Genomic DNA, 21,231 nt, shown 5'->3' with positions numbered 1-21,231 from the left:
GTCGAGCAAAGACAATGTCTCACCCCACCGTCTATCCACGACATCAGCATAATAATGTATAGCATCACCAAGGCTGTGGAGTTCATCATGCATGGCAGGAAGTGTTGCATTCACGACCCTGAGCATCTGTCTGGTGTTGCATTCAGAACATGCCTGTGCCTCTATGACGGACCAAAACATGCATCTGGTGACACTTGCTGTGACACTTGTGACAGCGGCCTGATGGGCAGCAGTCCTCCTTCGAGCATCCCTGTCCATCTGCCTGTGTGGGACCTCACCTGCTCTCTGGCTATGGCTTATGTCTGCACTAACACTTGCCATAGTCACCACACTAGCCTGTTCCATGCCACCACCCTCCAACTGTCCATTATCTGTGGCTGCTAGGGACTGGGTATTTGAGGGCATACTGGCTGTATGTGGGGACATTATGGGTGAAAGTGGGATGCCAACCAGTGGCACAGATTCAGCCACTGACAACCCCACTTGTGCCTCACTATGACCACCATCATCATCAGAGTACACTAAGACTCTGACATCAGATTGTGAGGGGGAGAGACCCCAACCCCCATGTTTACCTGTGAGGGGAAGACAATATATGTAAATTAATACCTGCACTATAATGTTTGCTGATACACAGACGTACGCACACAGATACTACTGCATGCGCATGCACACAGACACATACAGGTAAGGTGGCACAAAGGCATTATACAGACCACACAATTTTTGAATGATGACATGGGCAACACCACACTGGATAAGCCCTCAACAACATGCAGTGCAGCTATGTCCACTTAATGTTGCTACTAATGTACACCTCTGAGATACGTGAGGAGTGGTAGTATGTGATGGACCTTCACCTAACACACACTGCACCCGTGTACCCCTGTATTATAGCACTAGTGGCAACACCTACAGAAACATACGTGCCAATATGTTACAGTTCCTGCAAATAGGCTCCTGTGATGACCACTGTAATGCACTGCAGTTAACCCCAACACAAGTGAACATGCATGTATTGCAATATGGCTAACAGTAACAGTTGTGTGCATGAAAAAAATGAATGCCCTTAGCATGCCTAGTGTATTGATGAGTCACAACAAAACATTTCCATACTCACCGGCTTCAGGCAGCTGTTCTCCAGCCAGACCAGAGGGACCTATGTAGTTGTGGGGGAGAGAGATTGTCAGCACACACACACATGTGGTATTGATACAGGATAAGTGATGCATTTCTGAAAATGTACAGTACAAGCTCTGATACTACACAGTTTGCTGTCATTCACAATAGATGTGCACTTTTGTGCATTAAATGCAGTTTGACCTGACGTGTGTCCATTTACTCCAAGGATGCAAGTATGAATGTTACGGTATTGAAGTGATGTCCATTGGGACCTAACCTGGACGTTCCTTGCCTGTTTACTGTGTGCCACCCATCTCCACGGCATAGAATTGTATGGTTTCCTGGGGTGTGGTGGCTGCCCCAAGGTTGGCAAGGAACTCTTCTGTTGGTGTAAGTCGGGGTTGCTTAGCAGGAACCCCACCTGTGGCTATCTGGTCCCTGGCCACAGCTGCAGTCCTTTGCTGCTCATGGTGGATTAGGTCAGTGGCCCTGTGCTTGACCTGTGCATAGGTGTGGCCATGCTGGCCCAGATTGTTCGCACTGGTCACTAGGTCTGACCACAGGGCGGTTCGCTGTTGCAGCCGCTGTCTCCCCCTCCCAAACATGGCCATGTGGTGCAGTCTTATGGTATCTATGATAGCTGCAGTCTCAGCGTCTGAAAATGGTTGCTGCCGCTGTTGAGACATTCCTCCTGAATGACATGAACAGGCAAACGCATTACAAGACCTCATACATTGGGCACTGTTATGTACAGATCCTGAACATGCACGATTGCTAGCACTATCCACCGCTAACACCCACATCAAACACCTGGCATCTATCAGCATAGTATGTGTGTGGGTAGTCTCACCATACTGGCATTACAGCATAGGTTCAAGGTGTGTACTAGACTAATGGCCCTGGAGGCTTTACAAGCCTAGCCCATAGAAGTGTGCTGGCATTTTGCCGCCCAATGTTAGTTCCCAGTGCCTCTATCAAATAGAGCTACTGGAGTGATCCCTGGGGTGAACTTTCTATTACCCATTCACTCATCAAGATTTCTCTTGAAGAGAGACAGCGAGGTGCTGTGCTTGACATGTATGGGAAGTCCTTTCCAGAGCATGGGAAGTCTCTTGGTGAGGAACCTGTCCCTCCAGCATGTTCTGTTAATTGTGGTAATGAGGTTGAGGTCTCTGGAGTGTGTGGTGTGGAGGGATTGGGATTTCTTTAGATGTAGCATTTCTAACAGAGCTGGGTCAGACTTGGCTTTAAGTCAAACAGAGATCACCTCTAAGTTGGCGATATGAGACCGAGAATAGCTGGAGTCATTTGAGTCTGTCCATGTAGGACATGTGTTTAATGCCTAGGAAACTCTTTGTGAGGTACTTCTGTGGTCTCTCTAGCTGTTGCAGGTGTCTAGTGAGGTACATGCGAAATGAGGCATTATACTCAATGACTGGTTTAATGAGGGATGAGTAGAGAGAGACGATGACCACTTTCTTCCTGGATGCAAAACCCTTGGTAATGAGATGTGACACATAGAGGGACTTTCTGACCACAGTGGCAGTATGGTGGTCAAAGGAGAGGTTGCTGTCAACCTGCATCCCCAGATCTCTTATAACGCCTTCAGTGTTCAATGGGCTCCCATTAATGTGGTAATTAGTGCGAACTGAGTTTTTACCAAAGGGCACGATGACGTATTTTTGGCGTTAAGCTTAAGGACATGGTTTCGATACTAGTCATTGACCTCAGTGAGGCCTTTCTGTAGGATGTCTGCATCATTTGGGGAGTTGTTAATGGCTCCCAGCTTGCAGTCGTCTGCAGACTTAGTCAAAGTCCCTTTGTGTTGGCCTGGACTTCTGAGAAGTAGATGCCAAACAGGAGAGGACCCAGGACTGATCCCTGTGGGACTCCACTTCTGACTGGTCAGCAGTCTGACTTGGAGTCCGCTACTTTCACACTGTGTGTGTTCTATCTGTGAGCCAATTTGCAACCCACCTATTGATATAGGGGGTTGATGCCTAGTTTGGTGAGTTTATCAATAATTCCCGAGTCAGGAATGGTATCAAAGGCCTTGGCCAAATCGAGGTATGCTGTATGCACTGCCTTACCTTCATACACAGCCCTGGTGACTGACTCAAAGAAGTCAACCAGGTTGAGCAGGCATGCTCTCCCTTTTGCAAAGCCAAATTGCGTGAAGTCTAGAGTTTGGAGATTTCCCATATCTTTGTTAATCAGATCCATGATGATGCGCTCCATAGCTTTACATATCAGACTCGTCAGACGATAATTCCCAGGGTCTGTAGTCGCTCCCCCTTTATGGAGAGGGATGACTGTAGCAGTACGCCATTCGGTAGGGACAAAACCTGAAGTGAGGCTGTGACTGAACAGGGCACACAGATGTGGTTCCTGTTCGCTTTATAGTTCATGTAGAACACAGCCAGGGATATTATCGGGTCCCATGGAAGCTGTATTCTTGGCCTTGGACAATGCAGCTTTAACCTCTGCTGCAATAATGCTGGATGCCCGGCATTCTTCCGGTATTGTAATTGGTCCTTTGGGGGGGGGGGGGTAAAGTTGGCACTGAATCTGTCGACCAGTATGTTGGCAAGATCTGTTGGCTCAGTATAGGAGGTATCATTGTGCAGTAACTCAGAGCAAATCTGGGTATTTCCGTGGACATTCTTGATATAACTATAGAAGGCTTTGTGATTGTTTTTAGTGTCTGCTGCAATTCTGCCTTCATAGCTGGCTTTGGAGGATTTGATGAAGGATCTCAACTTTTTGTTGAGGATAATAAGGGAGTTTTTCCAGTCTTGGGACTTCACCTTTTTCTGCAACTGTTTCGTCCTTCTGTTGTAGAGTTTATTAATGGCAGGGGACCACCAGATTGGCTTCCTTTTTTTTGGAGGAGAGTGTCTTGGTTCTTTTGGGTATGGCTAGTTCCATGCATTTATGTACATGTTCGTACAGTGCATCGGTATGTGATTTGGGTATAAGGTTAACATCTCAGCAGAGTGGTCAAGCCAAAACATCTGTCACCCTCTCTGTCCAGCCAGTACATCGGGTCCCTGCCCAAGTAGCTGACACACAAACTTTGCTATTTGAGTTTTGAAACACACACACACTCCTGATAAAGTCTGGCACAACGTCGCTACCTATGGGCCCTTCAGCTCATATAGTAAGGTAGTTCTGACTGCCACAATCCATCTCTGTAACAGCTACTTTAAGGCCCTCAACAAAGGGTGACAAATCCTACTGTGTGATGAGTTTGTAAGCAAAATGGTAAGTGTGACCAAGACCAAGGCTACTGGAGTGAGCTATACAGTGTCACCATGTGCTTATGCAAGTACTTTAAGAGCTGACTTACTGCTATACAGACCTGACACAATGACAAGGTGCAACGATATATGACAGTAACTAATAATGGAAGAAGAGAATACTCTGTCAATGCAGTGACTACACAGTTCAGACTCGCAGGGATTCATGTATGACAATATTGCAGGACAGTCTGCATTGCATACAGGAAACATATAAAGTACTAAGTGCATATGTTCATAGGATGATACTAGGCTATTGGCCCAGATGTCCTCATAAGCCTAGCCCAGATGTTTGCCCATGTACCTTCAAAGTCAGCACCTGTTTCCCCTGTCCAGCTGGGACACAGGTGGGCTCCCAGGGGTGTATTTTGTGTGTCCCATGCAGTCATCCACCTTCTTTTGAAAGAAGGCTAGAGAGGTACTCTGCTAGACATGTAGAGGGAGTTTATTTTGCAGACAGTGTATTATCTGAGACACAAATCTGTCCCACCAGCAAGTACTATTCATATCACAGACCATGTGAGGGCCTTGCATGCGGATTGCATGAGTGGGGTCTGTTTTATGGATATGCATACACTCCTGCAAGGCTGGTTTGGGAATGGCCTTGTTAGCCAGACACACACCACCTATGATCAGTCTATATGACACTGAGTAGAGTGACAGGGCTTTCAGCCTATCTGTATAGGATAGGTGTTGCAGACCCTGGATTTTCATGTCAGGGACGTCCGTGGTCTCTGCAACTGCTGCATGTGTTTGGCTAGGTACATGCCAAATGAGCCATTGTATTCGGTAATGGATCTGATAAGGGAGGAGTACAGGGATGCTATGGCCTCCTGGTTCCTGGATGACATACCCTTATTTGTGAAGTGGACGATGTAGATAGCCTTCCATACAATGGTGCCAACGCAGTGGGAAACTGTCAGGTTGCTATCAACCTTGGTGCCCAAGATGCCTCACGCCTGATTGCATACTCAGTACATTGTTATTACTGTCATAACTAGTGTGGATGACAGCTATCACAGCAGGGATGATGACTCGTTCCCTGGCTTTCAGTTTGAGGCAATACTTCTGGCACCAGTCATTAATTTGGGATAAGAGCCTCCTGGAGGATGCTCACATCACTAGGGGGATGTAAGACAGCGGCCATCTTGCAGTCATCTGTAAACCTGGTCAGCCACAGACCACTGGTTTTGTCTTGCACCTCAGAATAGTATATACCAAACAGTAGTGGCCCCCAGACAGATCCTTGGGGTACACCACTCTTTAAGGATCTACTACTAGGGGTGGCTTCCACTACTTTGACTGAGGGGGTACTACCATTGAGCTAGTTAGCTACCCATCTGGTAACATACAGGTTGATGACTTGCTGTGTAGGCTTATGTATTATGGCCGACTGGGGATTGTCAGTGGCTTTAGCTAGGTGAAGGTAGGCAGTGTGCACCGTCTTCCCCTCGTCCATGTGTTTGTTGACCACTTTAAAGCAGTCAGCCAGTTTTAACAGGCCTGATCTCCCATTGACAGTACCAAACTGTGTTGGCTCAAGCATGTTGAGGTTGCCAATGTCCCTGTTTATAAAATCCTTGATAATGCCTTCCATGGTCTTGCAGATCAGGCTAGTTAGGCTGATGTACATATGACTGGCTGGGTCAGTGGATGCTTCACCTTTGTGTAGAGGGATGACATTGGCTGTCCTCTGTGCAGATGGGATAACACTGGTGCTCAGGCTTTGGTTTTCTTCAGTGTGTAATGGAGCGTAGAGCTCATGCCTGAATTCATGTAGGATGCAGCCAGGGATGTTATCAGGTCTCATGTAGACTTCAGTTTGTTGCTGTTGAGAGGGCATTACGGACCTGCTCCCTGATGATGAGGGGAGGAGGGCAGGTGCTGTGCATGTCCTCCTTTACTGATGGGAGGACAGGGGGATGAGGTTGTCACTTGACCTGTCTGCAGCAGATTGGCTATATATATGGTGTATGTGTATTTGGTGTTATTGACCACCAGTACAGAGCAGATTTGGGTGTTGCCTCTGAGATTGCAGACATATGTGCAGAAGGCCTTGTGATTGGCCTTGGTGGATGTGTCCAATTTGCACTCAGCCTTAGAGTAATTCACCTGTGACCTTATTTGCTTGTTCAGACAAAGGTGAGATTACTTCCAATTTGGCACCTGCTCCTTCTTGGCCCTGTACAGCCAATATGTCCACCTATTATGGGGTTTGTGTATTGCTGCTGTCCACCACAGAGGTTTCATCTACCTTGGGGGAGATGATTTTGTCCAGTCAAGTATTGCTGAGGCCATACAGCTATGTTGGTGCTCATCTAAATGTTTGGTGTAGGCTTGGACACAAAGTCATGACACCGTTAAACACTTTTCCAATTTCAAGCTAGTAATTATAATCAAACTAGTAATTACTTCTTTTTCAAGGTAATACAACAACCTGTAGCTGTAGACATTTATGTGTGTTTGATGCACTGAAATTCAGATTACATATTTGTAAAACAAGTACACTGTATTTACCTGACGTTTTGCAACTCATGTCTGTATGTTTGAGGCTTCCAGCTACTACTATTACTATGTACATGTGCACAGGTGATACTTGATGTACATTTCTATTCTTTGTCAGTATGGCACACTGTTTTTAGACTCTTGCAGTTCAGTCGTACCTCTCAACCTGTTAGAGCAAGACATCTGGACAAAGGCACACATAAATGGGGGGGCAAAGGCCCAAAACTAGTGACACTTTATAAATATTGCTGTAACACATTTAGACAGTTGATAGCAAAATAGGTTTTGTATTCACAGGAATACTCTGCAGGATATGACATCTGACATTCAAATGTATCCTATTATATTATGGCTTCAGTCTTTACTGATTTGCCAGACAAAACACAACTGTATGAGAAAATGACTACAAATATGAGGCAAACATGATCAGTCTGCAAAACTCGACAGTTGAAAGGTATGAGCTCAGTATATAACATACAGTTCAACACACACTTCTGCGCCAGTTGTTCACTATGCACATACCCTATATAGGTCTCTTACATTTTGTAAGGCAAGCATATGTATCATATTAGCATTCACAAGTGACATATGAATATTTACAACATCCCAGGTAGCTGGCCTGGCAGTGTCACAGTCAGTATTGTTCAACAGACACTCCAGCAGTAGTCATATGTGAGCTGACCTTTGCTGGGGTGACTCAGGGTCCAGAGCTATGCTCTGTGTCACTACAGACAGACCCATCAGGGATAGCCATAGGTTCTGGACAGCAACCAGTCCAGCAAGTCTTGTTGAGACCTATTGTTTAGCTTCCTATTTCCCATTATTGCATCCCCCCTTCAGCATTCCATTACATGCTTGATTGTTTGACATACCTGTTATAGTGCTTCAGAGTTTTCTGTTTCAGAGTAATGCAGATGTGTAGGCTTCTGTAGTTGCAGTCTGACTTTGCATAGAAAGGTTCAGACCTGTTTTGCATAGGCAGCAGCTTGCCTTTTGTAGGTAATCCTCATGAGCAGGTGATGTCCTGTGCACCAATTGGTGTCTCCCACTTGCTAATTGCATCCAGAACAGCTATGTTGTCTTTCCATTAGCCAATGGCATGGCAACACAGTGCTATAATTAAGTCCTTCATGTGGGCCTTGCCCCTTTTCCTTGCCTGTGAGGGGGATGTTATGGACATGTGGGAGCTACATCATCACATAGGGTAGGTGGAAATACCGCTTAGAACAGGAAATATGGAGAAAGCCCAAAAAAATGTGGGAGAAAGTTCCAGAATTAGGGACAGATTGTAAGTATTGTTATTATACAGTTAGAAAATTGCTAGAATAACTGGGATTGTCTGTTACATGCATTTTCTACTTGATTTGTAGTCTGACACTTATACGTATATGACATACCTCTCAACTGTACAGATTTCCGGAGAATGTCCAGAGGTTTGCCTGTTATGTTTGGTCTGTTCCTCAGACAATCTTTGTTTTTGGCAAATCACTAAAATAATCTGAGGATTGAAGTCACTAAATAATGACAAGCATTTGTGTTTCGGACTTCATATCCTTCAGACAAGTTATGTTAAAACAAACCGTGTCACTTCAGCAAATCTTTCAGGTTATAACATCATTATTTATAATGTCCCAATTTTTGGGCCTCTGTTCCCCCAAGTATATCAGGCTTTGTCCAGATGTCTTGCACTAAGAGGTTTGGAGGTATGGTATATCATTATTTACTGACTTCACTCCTGATATCATCCCAGTGATTTAGAAGAATCCCAGAAATTTTATGAGGAAGAGGCCATAAATATGGTTTCAAACCCTGGACATTTTGTGGAAATCTGTACAGTTACATTACATGACTGCACTCATACCGCTCAACTGCCCAGATTTTCTTAGACTGTCCAGATGTGTGGCTCACATTTTTGGTCTGTTCCCCGTAACTGCGGTGGATTTCTGACAAATCACTGGGATTATGTGTGCAGTGACATCACTAAATAATGACAATCATTTGTGTTTCAGACTTGAAATCAATCAGAAAATATATGTTAAAACAAAACGTAATACTCTAGCAACTTTCAAAGCTTATAAAATCCATATTTAAGATATGTCCCTATTTGTTGGCCTTGTATCAGGCTTTGTCTAGATTTCTTGCACTAAGAATTTACAGACTGTAGAAATACTAAAGACACTAAGGAATTTTAAGGAGATATTTGAAAAATGGTTGGATCAGAAGGGTGTAAATATAAAAGGAACTTCACCATGTGGAAGTTGTAGTCAGAGCAGTTTACATAAGGAAAAATTTTGGAGCTCAATAATGTTTTGCAAAGTAAGGTGAAATTTGCCAATGCTAATTGTGCTGCGAGTAAAGTGATTTATTTAGCTAAGTGTGTAGATTGTGATGGATTCTACGTAGGCAAAACTGAAAGAGCACTAAAGACTAGATTTTATGATCATCAGTACGTGATAAGTAAGAAAAAGGGCACAAATTCACTGTTTAGACATTCACTAGCCTGCTCCAGTTTTATAAAGTTCACCTTTGGGATTTTAGAAAGAATTAAAATGAACCCAAGGGGTGGTGACTGGCAACGGACCCTTTTAAAAAGGGAGTTAGTTTGGCAATTAAGATTGAACACCACTTTTTTGCCAGGTCTTAATGACAAGGTTTCTATAGAATCTGTTTTAAAGGAAAAAGCTGATGTTTTAAACTGACATCTATGGCTGTTTACTGTTGCTTTAAATTTTAAATTGATTCTAATTTATGTTAACTGCAGTATCTAATTAAGATTTAGTCTTTTAGTGGTATGTAAGAGGGTTGTAATGGTATGGAATTTATCTGAAGAATTCTGCCAGTGAGATGAAAGCGCTTATGAATTTGTGTTGGTGTTTTTATGTTTTTTGTTAAACTGTTTTTCTACTGTTGGAGCCTTTTCATCGTTTTTTATTAGTTCACTTTTGTTCTGATTTTCTTAGGAGGGGCAAGGAAGTTGAGGATGTCCAGAAATATCTGATTAAATTTTAGTATGGTTTCATTGAGAGGGAGCTGTCGGAGGACTGACCTATAAGGAATAACAGTCAGAATTTTAACAGCATGCTAGTTCAATGTGTGGCAACAGACCACCAACAACGGTATTTGAACAAGGTATGTTAATATGCAAACAATTAATTTTATGAACAATAATAGAACACAAGTCCCAACATTAGATTTTGAGAACAACATACCCGTAGTATATGGATAATAATTATTGATGCAGATAAGGGGTGGGAGGGAGAGACGAAAAGTCCATTAACAAATGTATAGGCTATTTTTCACAACAGTACTGCTCAGTACTCTACAGGCCTGCCCTCAAGTACTCTGGGTACTTGACTGGAGGGGACTCGTACATGTCAGAGTTACATATATGACTAACAAGGTGTAGCCTGCACTGATGTTGTGTGAGTGTGCTGCTGGCATTCTTCACTTAGATTCATATCTGTGTCCAAGGTTATTGGCAACAGTGATCACTAACCGTGACAGCGTGACACTTGAGAGATGTATTGGGAAGAGTGCGTGGTGTATGGAGCTATCTGCTGTCTTTTGCCAGGCATGGGGTTGGAGACTGGAACATTTGGACACAAAGTTTATTGGTATACCCATCATACAACTACTACAACCATTTCTTTACCTGTAAAACCTGTAGAGAAAATATCTGTTAACACTACCTGACTATTTCTACACATATTCAGGATTACTTGTCTGTAAATATTCACACATCTTAGCTCCACTCCCTGGATTCAATCCGTGGTCTGTGTTTGCAAAAATGAAAGACATCTGTATTTCTCAACACACTGAGCTACTGGGTAACCACTGTGTGTTGCTTGACTGATTTATGCCTAATACTCACTTGGTTAGACAGTCTGACCTTGTAATCTAAGTGGAGTGTCACCAATGACTGTAGTGACAGTTGAACATACATGCCTGACAGATGGTTCGTGTACTATGTATTAATCCTTTTAAAGCAGGTGTACCCATTTAACCTCAGTAGATGTGAATATGTGTGATCAATACAGAGTATAGCAGTGTCCTGGGTTGCATACACCACCCGTATAAATTTGGACATCATATATTTGCAGTCCCCACCTATTACACTCTCATACTTGCCTGCATCAGCATACCCACGTTCAGGACTACATCGATCTGAAATGCAAAGGTTAACACGAGGCAGTGCTGCAGGGGACACGCTGTAATCCATTACACATTACTAATCAAGGTTCAGATGTTAGTGCAGGACACATTTCATATTTCATTTATATTTTGTTTTACACATTCTATTTCTTCAACAACAAACCAGTTTAAACACAACAGTTTGTGGTATAAATCTTTGAGTAGCATGACACAGTGCTTTCTTACAGTTGATATTCTACATTCAGTACTACTGCTTATCCTGTAGATCACTATTGGTCTGACAAACTTTATTCATTTATTCAGTACACTCAGAACACGCTATACTTACTGGCAGTAAACAATGTACTCCTCCTTATTTATTACACTATATACTGCAAGATAAATCTGTACTTATCAGACTCTTGTCATAACCTTGCCAATCTGTCAGTATATATATATATATATATATATATATATATATATATATATATATATATATATATATATATATATATATGTGTGTGTATATATATATATATATATATATATATATGTGTATATATATATATATATATATATATATATATATATATATATATATATATATACATATAAAACCGATATAGCCCTCTCCTCTGCAGCTGTAGGGGAAAGAAGAAAACATTAAGCATACATGTCTATCATGTACTCAGGCGAGATTTTGGTACTGATATGGATCAGATACTTACTCACTACTGGGTCATTCCCATCCCGAGCTTCTTGGATCCACTGGGCCAAGAGCACCCCCTTCCTACGCTTTAGGTAGGCATAATGATGCCGTACCTGCTCACCAGTTCGAGGGGTTCCAGTAGCACTGGTGAAATCATGTTTTTGGATGGTCCCAGGACTCCGTTTTGTACTGAGAACCCTTGTACTGGCCCTGAAGCAGTCTGTGGTCGTGGTATTTAACAAGGAGCCCAGCCATGACCCAGGAAACCAACATGCCCCAGCGCTGCAACCCAAAGCACGCTCCCTCTCCAGCGCCAGACATAGTGCCTGCACAGATCAAACTACAACAGGTTCTGGCTGTATTTCCACCTGAGCAGTTTAAATAAGGCCATATTCCTGCCCTTTGCCATCATTGGACCATTTTGAAAATGCTGAGCTCAGCTAAGCGTTTGCCAAACCCACTAAGCTGAGTTGAGCAGTGCTTATAGGGGTAAATGCTGAGTAGTGCTTAACAGTGCGCATATCCACTTAGCTGGGCTGAATGCTGCTTGAATGAGACTTCTAAGCAATGCTCAAACCGGGCTAAGCACTGCTAAGCATTTGTTCAGTTTTCATTTCAAAAATATTTCAGAATTGCAAATTAATTAATCATTAAGACATATTATTAAGTGTATATAATTTACTTTACATGACGTCTGCCTGTGTGCTTTCATTACATTACCTTGGGGTTTGACTATACTGTATGGGACACTTGTGTTTACATGGGTGATTTCACGTTCTATCCACTGAAACTTCAATTTTGGACCATCTACACTATCCTGTTGACAAATATTAATTACTACATCATTTAAGAAATAAAACAATTTTAACAATGCTTTCCCATGTAAAAATGAAGGGCCTGTCTTAGTACTCAAATCGGGAACTGATGGATGTAAAGCCGGAACTCTAACCACTACGCTATGTCACCTTTGCAGATTTTAGCTATACATTTGTATTTAGCTCCTATAAGATGTTTAAGCAATGCTGAGCAAAGCGCCTTGATGCACAAACCCACTCCGCTACGCTTAAACTTCACTTATAACAGAAAAAAAATATTTAATACAACCACTTTAATTACATATATTAATACTAATACTGATTCATATTTGGTAATGCACTACCTGTCATTGTATCAACTTTCGAAGTCTGTATGTGCAATATGTTTTAGATTTGCCCTATTTTGGGACCTTTGTCCCACATTTATTTCATGGCTTTATCTAGATTTCTTGGTGGAAGGGGTTGCGGTGCATGCATGCCTCTCAACTGTCCAGATTGTTCTGTTACTCATAACATTCGTGGTTTTCTGCAGATCAGTGGGATGATCTCAGGATTGAAGTCCCTAAATAATGGCATACATTTGAGTTTGACTTCTAATCCTTCAGAAAATGTATGTTAATACAAACCCTGTTCTTTTATCAACTTTCTAAGTTTATGAGAGTTGTACTTAAAATATGTCCCGATTTTTGGACCTTTACCCCCCCCCCCATTTGGTTGGCCTGTGTCCGGAGTTTGGGAACTAAGAGGTTTACAGGTATGGCTGTGTGTCTGAGGACACACTTGTACTGTAATGGAGGGTGTGTGTTATAGTTCCTGTCATTGAAGTGTCATTAATGTGAAGTGCGCGATGCTGAGAAGGCTATGCAGACATGAACACCATTCACTCCGTGTAGGAATAACACTGTTCTTGCACGGAGTTTATTGAATCCTGGGGTATATTGAGCATCGAGATTCCTAATGGTAACCTTAAGCTTTGTTTCTTTATTTATGTGTGTAGAACAAGACATCCTTTAAGTATAAAGTATTTTTACTCTTGTATGTAGTGTATTTTATGGGAATCCCATCACAGAGGATTTATTTTCTTATATTTGGTGTAAATATGGATTATTTTATCAGTACAGCTATTTAAGTGGAAGTAGAAATCAGAGAAATGAGCAGTGGGGTACAGTGATGGAGGGTTGCATCATAATCTGTTAGTGTCATCAAGCAACTCCGGGTTTGCTTTTGAGAAGTCCCTTACCTCAGAGGTACTTAGAGGGAAAATGCCTTCAGTTTTAAAGGGAAAAGCAGAGTAATTTATGTTCTGAGTTGACAAGGGAAAATGATTCATATGGGGTGTGTGCAAGTAGTGGCCATACATGTGAGGGTAGGATTAAGGATATCTGGCCCCTGGTAGGATGATTATTTATACAAAGGAGTTGGCATTTGTAATGTAAAGGGAACAGTGATTGTTCCACTTAAGATGCACAGTTTGCTTTCCACAACTGTGGGCATGCCTGTGCATTTTTGCTGAGTGGAAGACCGATTTTCAAGATATTACTAAGAAAATAACCTTTCACTTCTGTGTGTCTTAAGCTAAACAGTTGCCAGGATTAACATTTGCCTGTTTTGCTTGAATGACCAAGCTAGTGGTATTGTACTGGAATTCTTATAAAAGAACAAATGTATCCGTTATTACTGGTATGGCAGTGCAGTTTTCAACTGCATTCTCTGTGTTGATTACTTACCTCTCAACTTCTTTGTTAAGGAATTTTGGATAAAGCCAAAAATGTGTGGGGCAAGTCCATAAATTAGGGACAATTTTTTAGATGTTAATCTAATTTAAAAAATGAATTGAAAAACGTGTGTTTTCTATCAAATTTCATTTTCTGAACAGTGAAAATTATGAAACTCTAATGTCTGGCATTATTGGCTGTCTGTAATCCTCAGTGTTTTACCAGAAGATAAATGTTATGAGGGGCTGTGTAAAAATATGAGGCAAAATCAAGGATGATCTGCAAAATTCTGGATAGTCTAGAGGAATGATTGGTTATTCCACATCTGTTTTTAAGGCAACATTCATAATTTTGATTGATTTGCTGATGTAGAATTCATTTGTCTGTAACCTTTGTTTTAGTGATACTACAGTGGAAATGGTTCAATGATTTCTGAATGGTTCTGTTGAATGTCTTTGGTCAGACCTCTTGAAATTGGCATTTCATCAGTATCTTTGTAGGTCTGCATATTTTTATTAATAAAAGTTGACCAGGATTATAGAGAGGTAAGAACTGTGTTGCTAAAAGCCAAATTATGTGACCTAAAGTAAAGCCATGTCCAAGTTAATTACATGCTATTACACTATTTAGAAATTGTATATTTTTTGGCACTGAGCAAGCTGCCTGCTTTGACCACATCTGTCTTTGCATAAAATTGACTGTCAGTTGTACATAGGTGGTAACTGAAGGGACCTAACACTGATCATTAAAAATATCTGGACTACTTTGGCTGGGTATGTGCTTGTAGTCATGTGGTTCGGTTTAGATGTAACCTTATTTCATATATCATTAGACTTTGATAACATGGTCACTTTAATAAAAGTAACAGTGATCTGACACTAAAAATGTTGTTGCTGTTTAAGTGGGTGTGATTACATTTCACATTTGCCTTGAAGATGTTGCATCAAGGGTGCAGCTTGTTATCTGTGTGTATCTGTGTGTGTTTTAATTTGAATAATCTCCAGAAACATTGGGCACTTTGACCACTGGCAGTGTAGGGCAGCCAGTTTATTGATAAATTGTTGAAGTCGCACAACAGAATGCTGTTGGATTAATGGAAATTTCAAATAAGGCTAATAAGAATAGCTATCATTGTCAAAATGTGATGTAGATGGTGGTCTTTGCCTAGCTGTGCAGTGATGATTAATATTTTTGGATAATTTGGACATCTAAGGGTTCAGATTTGATGGAGCTGTTAGCATACTTGCCTAAGATGTTGGAACTTTCAGAAATATATAGTTTATGTTATCAAACCAAGTGTTTGGATTCATGTTCTAATATTTTCACTTGTATACTTAATTTTAATCTTAGGCATTGGTAACCATGTCAGTGCACTGGGCACTAGTGACTGTCCTCCATAGTGACCCGGGAGCACTATCTGCTTAAGTGACTTAATCGGAGTCGCACTGTCTGCAGATGTAGATTGGTGGTATCCCAGGATTAGGGTGTCAGAAGAACATAGGCTTAATCTGTGCTAAATTAGACACTGCATTCTACACTATGGAAGAATTGTCTTTTAAATGCAGCATTAAACCAAGGTGTTAATTTGCTTATGTTGGCCATAGCTCACATAGCTATAAAAGACATGTAACTTCTTGAAAAAAGTAAGGAAGATTTTCACTGTGTTTCAGACAACTTCCCATTAGTGTAGGGTAGCAACGTAGCATGGTGGTTAATGTTCCTGCCTTACACTGCTTGGTTCTTTGTTTGATTCATTACTGGGGTACTCCCTTTCTGTGGTATCCTGTGGCATTCCAAGCACATGACAATAGGTAAAGTGAGTCTCAGTTTTCTATGCAGTGTACATTTGCATCCTGTGATAGACTGCGATACCATTTAGGATTTGTTCTGTGTCTTATACTTGTTTCTTGTTGTGATATGGCCCCAGCTCTACCCCCCCCGAATATAGTAAAGTTAGTACAGGGAAGTGCATTATGAATGTGACTAGTGTGAAGAACGCATGGCACTACTGCCTTCCAGTATAAAGGATGAGGTAGTACCACTGTCTCCACAAGGCTAAAATGATAAAGTGCACACAAATCTGTTTCAATAATCCATTCACAAGATGCAGCTTGGCTGCTAGACTATAAAGTGAATATGAACCACTGCTTTGGGTATGGCCTTCCAAGGGTATGGCCTTCCAATCTCCCCACCCAAACTGAACTGCACACTGTTGATTTACAGAAGTGAGGCTTTGGAGTCACCAGTCCCCAGCCCCTGTCTCACTGCTTTCTCTGTGAACCAATATCTTCCATTGTGCCTTTATCCACAGCAGCTGCCTTTCACACAAATTATTATTCACTATTTACATACATGCTCACAAACAAACACACATGCCACTGATGGCAGGCAAAATATTTCAGTTCCCCACAGCCTTCATCCTGTCCTTGCAGTTTTGCAGCCAGTTTGAAGCAATTCAGAGACTTCCAGATGTCTATCTGCTCTTCAATAAGCCAAATATGAAATTTACCAGTTAATATATCCTTCACTGGTAATCTGTCAAAGCAGTCTTGAAGGCATGTACTATACAGCATGCTGTGCAACAGTGCAAGTAATGGTTATCTTCTTCTCAGCTAAACAGGAGTGCATGAATATACTTAGTGTAACTAAATGCCAGTCACAAGCATAAATGTAAATAACTTCACTTAAATAACAGATAAAATAGTGCAGATATAGAGTAAAATATGTATAGGTTTGAACACAAGCCTTAAAAAAAAGAAAAAGGCAGTAAAATAGATAAGATTCATAAAGGAAAATCTAACTCTACATATTTAAGTTCATGTCTAGCTTACTACAAGAATAGTCTCTAAAATGAATAGTTACCACTTACAAGTAGGCTCATACAAGACAAGGTGAGCATTAGAGATCTGTCAGTAACTTCCAAGATGGCTGCACTCTGAGCAACAGCTTAATTTCAGCTCTTCCAGTGTGAAAACAGAAACTCAGAAGAGAGAGCCAGTGAATTTGTGTTTTTGAGTAAATTTCAGTGACTGGCTAGTAAGTACACTGCATGGATGACAGCAAAAAAAAAAAAAAAAGAAATTCAGAGAAGCTGAAAGGAAATCAATCACAAAAGTTTAGGAGAAAACATTGGCTGGGAAGAATCCTGCAGCTGTTCATCAAAAAAAAAAAAAACAGTTCAAGCTCCAGCTTTGCTGTAAGACATAACTTCTAGTAATCTAGAGGAAGAAATATGTTAAATGTGCTTGGAGTTGATTAAAGCAAATGGAACACTGTAGGAATGCATCAACTCAAGTGACAAAAATCTGGAAAAAAAAATAGAAAAAGCTGTAAAGGAATATTCAGATGAGCTGATAACACTGCAAAAATCAGAGGATGAAATGAAGAAATGGCTGGCTGAGTATGACACTGTTCAAGAAGATCTGTTTCAGAAAATGTTAGAATTAGAGGACAGAGCACATAGGGAAACCTGAGATTTTATACTGTACCAGAGAAACTAGGAGGAACAGACTATTAATTTTATGAAAGTGCAGATAAGCAACTGGACCATTATTCCACAGCAGGAGTTGTTAATTAAAAGGCTTATATGTATGCTCCAAATGTTACCATGAAAAACAACACTGATCTTTAACAGTAAAGATGCAGTCCCATCAGCAGAAAGAGTTGATTCTGACAAAACTGTGGCAGAAGGACAAAGTACTAAAAGTTGGAGATAGAGACTTTGTGGAAAATGATTACTCGCTGTACACCAGCAGAAGAGTGAATTTATTCCTTCAGTTAGAAAATGTCGAGAAGCACGTCAGAGATTCAAGCTGCTGTATCCATCTGTTTTCAGAATATTTTGTCCTGGTGGGTCAAAGTTATTTTTTGATGCAGAACCTCCAAGGAGGAAATACAAAAGTTTGTCCAACCAAAAGTGAGCTGTTAAACAGAAGAGGATTCTGCTACTTATTCTTCTGATAATAAAGTTCATAGAGAGACTATGCCAGTGAAACTTTTTCCAGTGTTCCAAAGGCAAATGCTTGAGAGACAGAAAAAAAAAACACAGGAGTTGAGTAAAACAGCCAAGAGTACGTTGTAAATGAATCAGACACTGGATTTGGGAGATGGAGAATCTAACGGGAAGAAAACCAGTAGCTTGGAAATTGCTGCAACTGTGGGACAGAGCATTAGTTACATTTGTGAAATGTGATGAAACAAGAAAATCTGGAAATGTTGGAATTTGGAGTCTCCAACAAGTATAACAAAGACAAACATATGCTGTACTTCGTCATCAATGTTTGGAAAACATTAAGGAGATGGGAAGAGGAAGGAAAGGTAACTATAAGAATTTTTTCTTAACAGTATTTTCAAAACACTATATAAACTGCATGTTATAAAGTAAAACTTTTTTGGTTAAATTTGTGTATAATAGGATTACTTAAGTAAACAAGTACCGCTATTTTTTCCTTCCTTTTTCTTGTTCAGTTTTAAGAAATATGGACATTAACACAACTATGTAGCTTTGTCTTAACGTTTCTATTGAGGCAGTCTGATAAGCTAGCAATAAAAACATAATATTTCTTTCTTTCAGTGGCTCCACCTTTAAAACTCTGCTCCACTCACACCTAACAGCCCTCTGGGAATGCTCATGTTCCCATCCTGCATAACGTCCCCAGCAGCTACCTTACTCCCTACCCCTTCTCCCTCTCTCCTTTTATCCTAACTCAAATATCTACCTCCCCCTTTTCCTTGCTGTTCCCTACTTCCCCTAACTCATCTCTCCCTTACTTCATTTAAACTACATATCCCCCCACTGAACATATTTCCCCTGTGGGAACATACATATTGTAAAGAGCTCCTTAGTTTAATTGACTTGTAAATACCTACTTATTATTGTTTATAAACTTAACATCTATGTTAGCAAAGATAGGGACTATATATTTGTAAACTTTTACTAACTGTGATATAATTTCTGTTTTTCTTATCTTCTAAATTATAGTATACTTTTGTTTCATGTACTCTTCTTGTACTTTAACAACCTGTTATTTTATATATTGCATCTATGGAGCTTTTCTCCCCAGGACTCCATTGAAAATGGGCTCCTTCGGCCTAATGGACCATCCTGGCAAACAAACTTCAAATAAATAAACTAAAATAAATAAATAAGCATTCAAGTTTTTTACATCTAGGTGAGAAATAAGGATAAGACAAAAACAGTAAGCGCATAGTGGAATTAGAAGCACAGGCTGTATTGTGCATCTTAGCATGGAGTATCTTCATTATAGGCTATTTCAAGCCTGTGAGTATTGCTGTCAGTCCGTGACAATTATTTCTTTTAGAAGGGTTAAACTTCATTATTTGAAAATGTACTTAGTTTTGTGTGTCAGTATTAAGTTAATAGGTTTTGGAGGTGCCCTGGGAGTGTGTCTGTTTTTTTTTGCTTGAGAGTTTGTATTAAAACAAAAAGTCTGGTAAGATGTTGTGACACCCCACCACTGGACCAGTAATCAAGGAGCCTTAATCCTCACCACTGGCACCAGTGAAGGATGTTCATTGGGAGGATAGCAGGAACACACACACAGTATTTCCAGATGTTGCTCTTTGCATCAAGTGCAGTTTCCCTTAAGAGCACAGAGAGACCACAGTCTATTCGGGGCTGGTTTCTCCTTTCTCCAGATCCCAATAAGACTCCCCACTGGCACAGCTGTAGAGTTGAGTCCTTAGCCAGGTTTCCAAACTAAGTCCTCCTTCACTCTCTCTGTGTAGTTGACACATACACTCTTGGAAATGTATTTTATACACACACACACACACACACACACACACACACACACACACACACACACACACACACACACACACACCTGGGAAAGACTGGTACAGGTTTGCTAGGTATGCCCCCTTCTGCCCAGACTGTAAGGTATTTCACTGCCACCAGAACTCCTTGTCAGCTACTTTAAGGCCCTTAACAAAGGGTGTAAAATTTTACTGTGTAATATTAATACTAATGCAAATGGTAGTTTGACCAAGAGCAAGGCTATTAGGAGTGGCCCACACAATGTCACCAAATAAATATGCAAATACTCTCAAAACTTAAAAATCTCTACACAGATCAGTCACAATGAAAGGTTTAAATATATTTAATAGTAAATAATAAAAAAAGACAATACTAAATATATAGTCACAGTGACATCAGAGTTCAGAACCACAGGAAATATTTAAAACAACATCACAGGACAGTCTCATATAAATAAAGAAAAACGTGTAGGCTAAGCTTCACTATATTCCTGACTGTATCTAAGAGAATTGTACTATAACCTAAGCACTTACTAATAGACCAAGGCAGATGTGGTTAATGGATCTTCCAGTTGTTGTCAGGTCCAAGACGGAATACAGAATGCTCTGTCTCACTATGAGACGTCTCAAAATAATATCTAAACTGTTACTGCTGTGAAAGCTTACAGAATGACATCACTTCTTGTCATATGACTCTAGTTCCCAGGCAAAACAACCATAGATGGAGCTGGCAGAGTTTATCATCTACCTGTAAAAATATATAGACAAGGGCTTCTCCTCAGATCCCCAGCACATGCTGGAAGTCTTAAAACAATTGCATTCCTTCATGCTTTCAAGTATAGTAATTAGTTTACACTAAAGACAATACAGAAAGTTTCATAGTACAGACATTGTCTCTCTTGCTGTATTGACAACTGAAAGAAACCATCTTTTAAGGCCTAGCCATAAAGTAATTTAATTTCAGTTATTTCTTGAAGTTTGCTGGACTGAAGTTAGCCTCCTGTATTCCAGTTTCCACTGTTAAAATATATACATTTAAGTAGTTACAATAGTGCATGGTCATTTGTGTTCTCTTCCAGTAGGGTACACTGTGGATCCCTTTTAAACACAAGCATTTTACAAATACCTTTTCAACACACACACACACACACACACAC

General features: G+C 40.7%; 1 protein-coding gene across 2 annotated transcripts in view; it reads left to right on the top strand.

Annotated features, from left to right (window-relative positions):
• Window positions 1-21,231, top strand: part of POLI (DNA polymerase iota) — an 869,655-nt gene that overhangs the window by 153,358 nt on the left and 695,066 nt on the right. The window contains exon 2 of one of the 2 annotated variants that reach the window (XM_044075163.1): window positions 9,887-10,055. The exons of the other annotated variant lie outside the window; for it this stretch is intronic. Within the exon in view, the coding sequence (XP_043931098.1) occupies window positions 10,016-10,055 (40 nt within the window). The 5' untranslated portion in view covers window positions 9,887-10,015. The remainder of the gene's footprint in view (window positions 1-9,886; window positions 10,056-21,231) is intronic. 2 annotated transcript variants of the gene reach the window in all.

Source organism: Protopterus annectens, chromosome 1.part1, assembly GCF_019279795.1.
Source record: "Protopterus annectens isolate FY-2018-M chromosome 1.part1, PAN1.0, whole genome shotgun sequence".
In the NCBI taxonomy this organism is placed as follows: Eukaryota; Metazoa; Chordata; order Ceratodontiformes; family Protopteridae; genus Protopterus; species Protopterus annectens.
The sequence above is the reverse complement of the archived record's forward strand: the minus strand, read 5'-3'. Positions and strand labels throughout refer to the sequence as shown.